The 11,634-nt window shown below is 50.9% G+C and overlaps 1 protein-coding gene across 4 annotated transcripts in view; it reads left to right on the forward strand.

Moving 5' to 3' along the window:
- Nucleotides 1-11,350, forward strand: part of SIPA1L3 (signal-induced proliferation-associated 1 like 3) — a 120,841-nt gene extending 109,491 nt beyond the window's left edge. For all 4 annotated transcript variants that reach the window (XM_006773128.2, XM_006773127.2, XM_015570069.1 and 1 more), the window contains 4 exons: nucleotides 1,326-1,469; nucleotides 6,066-6,201; nucleotides 7,792-7,873; nucleotides 9,143-11,350. In XM_006773128.2, the coding sequence (XP_006773191.1) occupies nucleotides 1,326-1,469; nucleotides 6,066-6,201; nucleotides 7,792-7,873; nucleotides 9,143-9,286 (506 nt within the window). In that variant the 3' untranslated portion in view covers nucleotides 9,287-11,350. The remainder of the gene's footprint in view (nucleotides 1-1,325; nucleotides 1,470-6,065; nucleotides 6,202-7,791; nucleotides 7,874-9,142) is intronic.
- Nucleotides 11,351-11,634: the final 284 nt, after the last annotated feature.

Genomic DNA, 11,634 nt, shown 5'->3' on the forward strand with positions numbered 1-11,634 from the left:
TCTTCTGTACCTCTCTGTGCCTGGCCGTCCTCCTCTGCCCCATCCCCTTTATGGGCTATGAGGCATCGGACTCGCTTAGTGGCTGTAGCAAATGCAGCTGCTGATGCGACTCTTGTGCTGTCTGTCACTCCAGCACCCTGAGACTTCAGGGGTCACTTTCCCCACTCGAGCCCCCAGGTCTCCCGACAGTGACTCTGCCACAGCAAATACTGTCCAGACACTGGCAACCCTTTATACCTGCAGCCTGTCACCTCTCCTCCACCCCACACTCCATAGCCAGCCACCACCCACTGGCTTCTTGTGGGAGTCTAATGGCAGCTCACACCCCACACCCCCAGCAACAAACTTCTGCTCCCCGCAGCCTTCCCATCTCAGCACCACCTCCAGCATCTTGACATCACCGTGGATCCGTCTCTGTCGTACACCCACATCCCCTTTCAGGAAATACTGTTGGCTTCACCTACAAGAGAGAGCCAGGATCTCCCAATCGTCCTCCACTCTCATCTCCCTCCTGGGCCATTGCAGTGGCCTCCTTACTGTCTCCCTGCTCCTCGAGGCCCCTCCACCATCTATCCCCCAAACAAAGCCGAGGTCCCTGTGAACATTGCATTGGGTCACATCTCTCTCCGCTCAAAGCCCTTCTGTGGCTCCATCTCACTAGGAGACAAAGTCCTCATCATGGCCCACAAGGCCCCACGCAGTCCAGCCCTGCCACCTCTCTGACTTCACTTCTCTGGTGCCTCAGTTTCTGTGATAGTGAAATGGGAGCAACAATAGTGCCTACATCACTGTTAACCTGAGAATCAAACAAGTTAATACATAGAAAATGCTAGCACAATGCCTAGCATGTAGTAAATACTGAAAAACAGCTATTCCCACTACTCTCTCTCTTTCTCCCCCTTTTCCTCTGTCCCAGCCACATGGCCGCCCCAGTGTGCCTTAAACCCACAGGCACATTCCTGCCTTGGGAATTTTGTACTGGCTGTTCTATCTGCCTGGATACTCTTCCCTCCTGTAACCCCTGGCTCAGTCCCTCCTCTCCTTCAGAGCTTTTACAAATGCCATCTTCTCAGTGAGGCCTCCCCTAGCACCCTGTTTAAAATTGTACCCACAGAATTATCCAACACTCCCACCCCGTTCCCTGCTGTATGGTTTCCATGGCATTTATCATCTAATAAATATGGCGTTTATTTAATTATGTATAATGTTATAACAATTACATAATGTTGCATAATTATATATAAAGTATAACAATATATTAATTTCTTTGTTTCTCCCATGTTGTCATACATACCCACCTCCCTATCTCTGTTCTCCCCACCCAGCCACCATCTCAGCCTCTGAGCTCTCACTGGCTGATGGACGGGACCGGCCACTTCGACGCCTAGACCCTGGGATGATGCCACTGCCTGACACAGCTGCTGGCCTTGAGTGGTCCAGCCTGGTAAACGCAGCCAAGGCGTACGAAGGTAGGTATCCTCCACCCAACCCCACCAGATCCTACCCAGTGATGGCAAACCTTTTGAGCTTGAGGTGTCAGCATTTTGAAAAAACCCTAACTTAACTCTGGTGCCATGTCACATATAGAAATTTTTTGATATTTGCAACCATAGTAAAACAAAGACTTATATTTTTGATATTTATTTTATATATTTAAATGTCATTTTAACAAAGAAAAAGTAACCAAAAAAATGAGTTCGCCATCACTGTCCTACCCTCTGCTGTGCCCTAAAAGGATCAACAGAGGGCTTTGGGGTTTTGAAAGGGGACACACTCAGGTTCCAGAATCCGGTGGAACAGGGTTCACATCCTTCCCCTGTCGCTTGCTGTGCAGTCCTAGCCAAATGTCTTCATCTTTCTGATCCGGTTACCTTAGCTGCAGATCAGGGACGTGACTGTGCCCATGACCTGAGGCTGCAGTGAGGATTACATGAAACTTTTGTAAAACATGTCAGGCACAAAACAAGCCCTCAACAGACAATACCTTATATTATTACTGTAGGGCAAAACTGTAGCAATCCAAATTGTGTCTAGATTTGCTTCGGCTGCAAGTGGCAAAAAATCCAAATTAATAATGACTTAAACATACCTGGTTTTGCACAGGTAAAAATTATTGGGTGGGCTGGCATGGCACTTCCACAAATGCCTGAGGGCACAGGCTTTTCACCCCCACAGTGAGGGTACTAGAGTTCTGACCATGATGTTCAACTTTGAGCAGGAGAGAGAAGGACACATCCTCCCTATAAGGGCACTTCCCAACGCCTCACACTTCTGTGCTTATTTCCATTGGCCAGAATGTCACACATGGCCACGTCTAGTTGCAGGGCAGGCTGGGAAATGAGACCATGTGTCCAGCTGAAATTTGGAATATGTTATTATGGAGAAAGGGAAAACTGATCATGATGGACAGCTAGCAATCTCTGCCATTTCCTTCCTGTGTGACCTTGAGCAAGCGGCTTTATCTTTCTACTAGAGGCCCAGCGCACGATTAAATCGTGTGTGGTTAGGATCCCTGGGTCTAGCTGCAATCAGGGCCATGTCCACCACCCAGCGTCGCTCCTCTGTGGCCCCTGCCCCATGAACCTCCATGCTTACAGCCCCCGCCCTGCAAGGCTTCTCCACCTCACTGCTGCCCACGCCCTGCAATGCTCTTCCGCCTCAGCAGCCCCACAGAGCTCCACGCTCACAGCCCTTGCCCCACCTCCACTGCCCCACAACGCTCCTCCACCTCAGCCACCCCACGAAGCTCCACGCTAACAGCCCCCACCCCGCAAGGCTCCTCGGCCTCAGCCACAATGCTCCTTTACCTCAATGCCCTGCGAAGCGCCATACTCACAGCTCCCGCCCTGCTCCTCTGCCTCGCATCCCCCTCCCCTGCCCGCGATGCTCCTCCGCCTTAGCCACCCTGGGAAGCTCCATGCTCACAGCCCCCCACCCCGCGAGGCTCCTCAGCTTCCGGGACCCTGCCCCGCCATGCTGTGAGAGCCAGACTGGTCCTTTGGTCATTTGGGCCCACAGCTCCCACTCCCTCAGCTCCCTAGCCTGCTGTTTGGTTGTCCGTCCGGTCGTGATGGCACCTGGCTTTTTATATATATTAGGATGCCTCCATTTCCTCATGGGTTCTCATGGTGATCCCTGACAGACACAACCATATTCTTCTGGCTCATTTTTTTTATCTTTTAGGCCAAGCATGTCAAACTCAAAGGCTAACACGGGCCAAATAAACAAGGTTTAAGTTTATGGGGGCCGCAAAAAAACAGAAGCTTCAATTTTCATAGAAACATAGGTTTATTTCAATAGAATACAAAAGGCTGAAATAAAGGAGTAATCATTAGCATAAAATAATAGAACATTTGAATAAAAATTAATATTTTTTCTTGAACATTAACTTACCAGACACTGAATAACTGCACAAATTAATAAGCATAACACAAATAAACCTACTTTTCTTGTTCTCCGAAAGTGAAATATTTCCTGTTGTGCATACCAAACAAGTCAGTCCAAGACTATGACGTCAGCTGCTAAAATATTCACTGCCAGTATTAAGTGGAGAGAAATGGTGCACCTGCGCACGTAAGGCGCATAAGGGAAATGAGTGCAACACGATTATAGTAATCAGTCATTAGCAAACATTGTAGTTTGTTATTAATAATTATGTATAACGGTATTATAAAAATTAAGTTACGAAGTTTTTATTAGAACATTTCTTACATACCGTTATATTGGTTGGGCCTCAAAAATATTCCTTGTGGGCCGCATGCAGCCCGTGGGCCGCGAGTTTGACATACTTGTTTCAGGCCACAGCTTAGTTGTCCCTCCTCCAAGAAACACTCCTTGGTATCCCCTAGTCTACATCAGGCACCTCCTCTGAGCTCCCACAGCCCTGACCCCTCTGCCTGTGCCCTGACCACTCTGAGCCGTCGCTATCTAATGATGGGTGTTTCCCCACTAGGTCGGGAGGGCAGGACCCGAGGGCATTCACTACTGGGTACCCAGCACAGATCTGCTAAACCAGACCCATATAATACACATCCTTCATTTTTCCATGGTTGAGCCAGTCCACTCTGGCAGGTGGCCCTAGAGGAAACATCCTTCCTCGTTTCTTCTGCCTGTTGCTTCCATCCCATCCGACAGCCTCCGCTGGCCACAGGATAAAGGCAGTCAGGCCTGAGGTTGGGGTGAGAAGGAGAGTGGTTAGAGCATACGAGGCCCTGCCTCTGGTCTACCTCAGCCTTCCCCTGGAGAATGGCTGCCAGGCAGAACCCCAACACTGCTGATGGGTGTGGCCCTCTGGAGGCCTGGCACGTGCAGGGGTAGGAAGGGTTGCTTAGTGGTGCTTCCTGAAGGCAAGATGCAGCCAGCACTTCCTCATTTCACAAGCAGCATCTCTTCTGGTCTTGTCTGAGGGATGTATTCGGATTCCCATTTACAGATGAGGAAACTGAGGCTCTGCCAACAAAGGCACCTAGGAAAATTGTACACTTTTCGACATTTGCAGTCTGTTGTATGTCAGTTAAGCCTCAAGAAGCTATTTATAAGGTGAGAAGGAAAGGAGTAATCTGGTGAATAGAAGCAAAGGACAAGCAGGGAGGAAGCCAGGGTATGTTGAGTTGTTGGAACGGGCGCCGGGTTCATGGGTGCTGTTGTCTCTGCTTTGGGGCATGTGTGACATTGTTCACAGAAGAATATTTTCAAAGAGAATAAATTTTAAGGCCAGGAGAGAAGACAGCAGCTATAGAGATGTTGTTTAGAGAACTTGGGGGAGGGGGTGGATTTCAGGATAACTGTTAGCCATTGAGTACAAATGTTAAAGTTCTTCAGTATGACAGTGTGTTGTGATGATGTAGGAGAGCATCCTATTCTTTGGAAAAGTATAATAAACTACATAGGGGTGAGGCACCATGGTGGTGCCATTTACGATCAATAGTAGGAAAAAATATATACTGACACAGATGAGTGAGGAGAGAGGAGGTCAGTGTGGCAAAATATTACCGGTTGGTGGATCTAAGGGAAGGGTATTTGGTTGTTACTGTGCTCTTCTCGAAGCAGAGAGATGTCCAGCTGACGGGAGCCGCCTTTGCGGGTAGCAGTGCATGTCCAGCATGTGCACCTCTGCTCCTGGCCCTGCCTATACCCTCAGGGCACACACAGGCCCACCTCCTGGGCCTTCTCGCCCCCTTGTCTGGCAATAGTGAACCAGACGCTCTGTGGTGCATCGGTGCCCTCGCCAATTCTTGTCATTACAGAAAGATCCCCCAACAGTCCTGTTTAAAATTGCCAGCATGCAGGCCCCACGCAAAGCACCCCGTGACTGTTCACTTGCACCAGCCGGCCTGTGGCTTCTGTTCTCTTCAGCACACGTGATTTTGCATTTCTGTTTTGCATTTCTTTTTGCTTTTGTGATTTCACAGACATTCTTAGAACTGGACTGTAACAAACCCTCATGTACTATGTCACTCAGTACACTCCACTTTTTGCCATTTTTTTCTGCCACTTATTTGTTGACTAAAGCAAGTCATTTATGCTAAGAATGTGCCAGGTTCTGAATTGGGTTATTACTTCCTCACACTATAATTTAACCTGTCTCTCTCTCCCTTGAATTTTGTCTAAACTGGTCATTTTGGTCTAGGGCAGCGGTTCTCAACCTATAGTTCCCGACCCCTTTGGGGGTCAAGTGACCCTTTCATGGGGGTCACTAAGACCATCAGAAAACACATATATAATTACATACTATTTTTGTAATTAATCACTATGCTTTAATTATGTTAAATTTGTAACAATGAAATTGGGAGTCACCACAACATGAGAAACTGTATTAAAGGGTCTCGGCATTAGGAAGGTTGAGAACCACTGGTCTAGGGACTTACTCAGAATCACAATGGGGTTTTGTTGTGTCCTTATCTGATTGGATTTTTTGGAAAAAATTCATCCACATTGCCTGTGTGATCTAACAGAGGTGTAGTTGGGAATGTGGTGGAGGTTCAGGCGAAAGGTGCAGAGGGAGGGTCATCGAGTGAGGAGGAGCCAGGATCCCTGCTGACCCCTCTCCCCTCTCTCTCCACCAGTGCAAAGAGCCGTGTCACTCTTCTCTCTCAATGACCCAGCTCTGAGCCCGGACATGCCTCCTGCACACAGTCCTGTCCACAGCCACCTAAGCCTGGAGAGAGGGCCCCCGACCCCCAGGACCACCCCTACCATGAGGTGAGGTTTCCCTGGGGACATCCAGGTGAGTGATAGCCACTGCAGGTCACCCCACCACCGGTCTGCAGTGTCTGGGGAACATCTGCTTCCTCATCTCACGCTGTGGAGTGATCCACACACTGGGCCCCGCAGTGACCAAACCAGAGTGGGTCCTGTCCTCATGGTCAGGTGGACACGACACTGTAATCCGTGTTCTCACAGTTGTTGCACTTCCAACTTTGAAAACTGCTTAAGTTGTGACTCCATTGTCCTCTGTCGGCTTCTGGGTCTCCTCCTCTGCATATTCCTGAATTATGTGAATCTTCTCCCTAACGACAGCTACGGGGTCCCTGCTGGGCTGTCTGGGACCTGGGGACGATGAGGCAGGATCCTGGCCTCAAGAGGCTTCCTGGGGAAGGGAGGAGGACATGGGCCAGGCTGTCACATTTGCCATCTCACATTTAGTGTAACGTCTTTGACTGCATTGTCGTGACAGACAATAAAATTAAAGAGGGAGATAGAATGGAAATAGCATGTTTGCAGGTCCATGGGTGTAAAGAGTGCATTGTACATGTGCACAGCCGCCCTCCCCTCACAGGACTCTATATACCACAGTCATGGACCTTGTGGGCAGTACAAGCGATTTTTCAGGGTAATTTTGATTCTTCTTGTTGGTGTCACAGTGGCTTCACGACTCAACCTCCTCCCAAATGTGGCCCCACTGTAATTACAGGAACTAGGCAGCTACAGGTGGTGCCACCACAGAAAGGGTAGGAATAGAGTGGGTGTGGAACTGGTGGCACCTGTTACCTCTGGGTGCTCTCCTGACCTCCTCCCACCTGCATTCCATCTCCCCCTGCAGAAGATCCAGGACCACAGAGGGAGGGAAGGGTGAGGGGCCGAGTCCTCTCCCCTTCTTGGGCTGAGACCCCGGGCTCCCTTCATCTGCTGCAGCCCACCCCTCCCCAGCACCCACCAGATACGTGTGACCCACAGGCCAAGTGGAGCCTTCTACAGGAAGGGGCTGCCCACTGTCCCCTGAAGAGGCTAGGCAAGCCCAGGGCAGAGGAATCTGCAGAGGAGGAGCCATAGGCTAAGGTCCTGGGTACAGCGTCCCTGGCTGCGCTTGGGTTTCTCTTCTGTCCAGTGGGTAATGACATGGTGACCTCCCAGGCTGCGTTGGGCCAGAACCTGTTTGATGGAGACCATGTGCAGTGCAGGGTGGGCGCCCAGTGCCAGCGGCTATCGTCCTCCTCAGTCTCATTGCTAGTCCTGTCCACTCACAGGCCTGTGTGCTCCATGGATGTCTGCGGGATGGGTTCTTTGTCTCATGCCACAGGAGCTGGTCACACTTGGGCAGGATTTCTCCCTAAGCACATACATGGTCCCTCCTCTGGGGAAAGCACACTTCAGGGCAGGCACAGGCACAGCCTTCAACCTCACCCACATCCACACACATGCCCTCACTGGGCGGAGCAAGGCCAGGAAGAGAGCTGGCTTCTGGCTTCCTTCAGACTTACTCCTCCAGGCCCTGTTGGGATACCAGCAGGGAAAGGACGCCCCAGAACCTCAGGAGTGAGAGTAGCCTGACCCTGTCCCCTGTCTTTCCAGCGAGGAGCCACCCCTGGATCTGACAGGCAAGGTGTACCAGCTGGAAGTAATGCTGAAACAGCTGCACACGGACCTCCAGAAGGTAAGCCCCCCCACTCCACTGCCCAGACACTGGGGGGCCAGCAATGATGAGGTACCTGTCCCCCCACCCCTGCAAATCGAGGGGAGGCCACCCATCTTTGAATGTAGTCATGAGTAAAGAGTAAAACGTGACACTACCGAAGGCTGGTGAACACAGAGAAATCACACGTTCTTGGAGGAAGAATAAATTAGTCTAACCTTTTGGGGGCAAGAAAAGTAATTATGTACCATGTTGACCCAGCAATTCCACTTGTGGGAATTTTCCCAGCAGGATCTCAAGCATGGGCACAGAGACCTGTGAGTGAAGGTGTTCATGCTGTACTATTGGCAGAATAAAAAATGGGAGCCAGGACCAGCTGGCATGGCTCAGTGGTTGAGCATCAACCTATGAACTAATTTTTTCCCCCTAATGGGAGCCAGTGTAGCCATCCCTGCACAGGTCAGTACTGATAGACGTGACAGGTCACCCGGGCAGCAGGTATTCTGCAGCCAATTAAAATAGTCACATAAAACTATATAGTTACTAATATACAAAAGAAATCCAATAACTTAAGTAACAAACTAAGCAAGCTGCAGAACTGTTTTCTAGAACAACATCATACTTGAAATAAATGTTTAACGTCCATGGGTCAGAGGACTACATAGAAAGCAGCAGTATGAATTGTTGTATTTGCCTCCAGGGTAGAAAAATGAGGAGAAATAAGGATGGAGGATACTTTTCCTTGTTGCTTTCTATAGTTTGGGGTAAAAGGCAGCATATACTGTGAGTCTCAAGCACAAAAATCACAGGAGCTCTGGTTCAGATATCACCCCGGCACCTCATGTGACCTTGGACGAGTTGCCGCCTCTGGATGTGAAGGATCCTGGAAGGGTGTCTCAGGAGAGGCCATGGAGGCAGCCCTGCGTCCATACCCAGCTCCCCCTTGCTGTATGGGGCTGGGATTCCCAACACCCTGGGTGGCTGAGGGTGAAATGAGGTGATAATAATCACAGTGATGTTCCTCATCAGACTATCACCCAACATCACTCTGTTGTGTGAAAGCTCCACATAAATGACCTTAGGGAAAGCGCGCAGCCACCCCTTTTTAGAGTTGAGGCTATTGGTCTCAGAGAGATGAAGTGACTGGCCCGGGGTTACTCAGCTGTGAACAAGCAGAGCTGCGCTTGGCACCCGGCAGCCCAGCTCTAAAGCACAGCTGAGCCAGGGCTCACAGGCCCTAGGGAGCCCTTGGCTAGACCACTCTGCTGATGCCCACACCCTGCCCTGCAGGAGAAGCAGGACAAGGCAGTGCTGCAGTCGGAGGTGGCCAGCCTGCGTCAGAACAACCAGCGGTTGCAGGAGGAGTCACAGGCCGCCAGTGAGCAGCTGCGCAAGTTCGCTGAGATCTTCTGCAGGGAGAAGAAGGAACTCTGAGGTGGAGAGGCCGCCTCATACCCCCACCTGGGTGGATGGGGGCTTCTGCTCTCCTCTCTCCCTTAGCTCAGCTCCTGGTTGCAGGTGTGACCAAGATCATCCAGCTAGGACCCCACCACACTCCCCTTAGACATAGAACCTCCGGGGCTGGGAGGCAGGGTCTGCTCATGGTTCTCGAGCCCCAACAGGCCACAGGGCCTCAAGCCTCCCTTGGAACTGCTCACCTCTGGTCCTTGGGGTGGGGACTGCCCACTCTACCCCCAAGGGCCCATCCTGCGGAGGGGGGTGGAGGGGCGGGCATCCTGTCTCTTCCTAGGATCTAGACATCAAAGCTATAGGAAGGAAAGAGGGAGGGCAGTAGTGAGTCTCTAAACTCCACAGCTCCAGGCGTTCATAAACCAAGTTTCTTCACCACATATAAGAGTTTGGGCTTGGCTTATGGGGCCCAGCCCCCTGCATGAGAAACACAGTGTGAACCGGCCCAATCTACCCCACCCTGGAGAGATCAGGGCTCATGTGGAAACAGGCCAAGGCTCTCCTTCCTGCACGAGCGCCAAGAAGCACGGACATCACCTCCTCCCAACCCCATTATTTCAGAAACATCCAGGAGCACATTCTTAGAGTTTCAGTTATTTCTTGGGGGGGTCCCAGAATAGAGAGGGGGAACTCAAACATCCGGAGTCATGTGCTCTGAGGGGGAAACTATTTGCACACCATTTAGAGTCTTTTTCTGTCAGCCACAGAGGCCATCGTGCCTGAGCCCCTCCACGTGCGATTTGAGCTCCTGCCCCGCCAGGCCCAGCCGCAGAGCTGCCCAGCCCCCGCAGCCCTCACCCCGCAGCCCTCACCCCGCAGCCACGGCCTCTTCCAGGCACCAAGAGGGGCTCCAGGGAGCCCCCACGTCACATGGGCCTGCCCACCCTCACTAGAGAGAAACAGCCTTCATCTCTCTGCTTTGGTTTTGTGTTTGCAAGTCCCTCAGCCCACCTTGTAGCCCCCACAGCAGTGGATTCTGGGCCACCCTCACTGTGCTCCCCGGAAGCCTTTGCTGTGGGAACCCCGAGACGCTGGTCCTCTAACGGCAATAAGGGGCAGCTTGCCAGGCTGCAAGCTGGTGTGACACTACGCTGTCCACCCAGGAAACAGAGTTTCTTTTTTTCCTTTAAAAACAAATATATATATACATACACACATATATATATTTATTTTTTCATGTAGAGTTGTGCCAGAACAAGCCTGTATGGCCACAGTCTGTGGCTTCCCCCAACCTCAAGCTGAGGATTGAGGCCAGTTCCCTGGGCTGTTCCTTTTCAGGAATCAGCAGACCAGGAGAGCCGCGGGCCTGGCTCAGAACTGCAGCTCTGGGCTGGGAGCCAGCACCAGCGGCCCAGTCCTTGTCCAGAGACTTCACCGCCTTCTCTTTGGGACCAGAAACCTCAGGGGAAGGGGTGCTGAGACACAGGCATTCAGGAAGCCAGAGAAAAAGACACTGACCATGTCCCTCTGCAGTCAGCCCCTGGCCCCTGGCAGCACTGGTGCCTGTGACAAAGCCTGCACATCTGCCACCTCCTCGTCCTCACCTGGGCTGTGGTGTGAGACAGGCTGCAGAGGGCCTGCCCGGTCCCCAGCCCTGGCCAACTACTGTGATGTCTCCACTCCCCTTCTCAGACTCCCATTTTGGACAAGTTCTCCAAGACCTCCCAACCCCCTTTCTTCAGACCCTAGGCTGGAGCCCGTGCTTCCCCAACCCCTCGCTTTTAAGTTGTCACCTCATCTTCAGATCATTCTAATCATTTTGGGGACCTAATCATGTACATTGACAAGTGTAAATTATGATTTTTGGTTTTCTGTTATTTTTTAAGGATCTCTGCAAAACAAATCTATTTAATTTGAAGCTGGTGTTCTATCTGATGGGTAAGATAGAAGCATGATTTGGTTTGGGGTTTTTTGTATGATTTGTTTCATTTGGATTTTTTTATTCTTTTTTGTCTTTTTTCTATCCCTGTTTTGAGATTTTCTGGCATGTTTCTGGAGGTTTCAAAGAAAATAAATGTTTCATAGAAATGGTCTGTGTGTTCACTAGCTGGGCAGCTGCCTGGTTCACTCATGAGAGGCGGTCCAGCATCAGCCCCCTCTTGTGTTCCCCTTGTCCCAAACAGTCACCGTGCGTGCGCAAACACACACACACACACACACACACACACACACATTCTTCCCTAAGTACCAGGGGACACCAACCTTGTAAACATTTTTTCCTTGAAACCCAAATGACAGAAATCCACCACTCAGAACGTGAAAGTCCTTCTTAAGTTAAAAAGAGGGAGTTGCCCTGGCCGGCTTGGCTCAGT

The sequence above is a fragment of the Myotis davidii genome, unplaced genomic scaffold, assembly GCF_000327345.1.
Source record: "Myotis davidii unplaced genomic scaffold, ASM32734v1 scaffold166, whole genome shotgun sequence".
NCBI lineage: Eukaryota > Metazoa > Chordata > Mammalia > Chiroptera > Vespertilionidae > Myotis > Myotis davidii.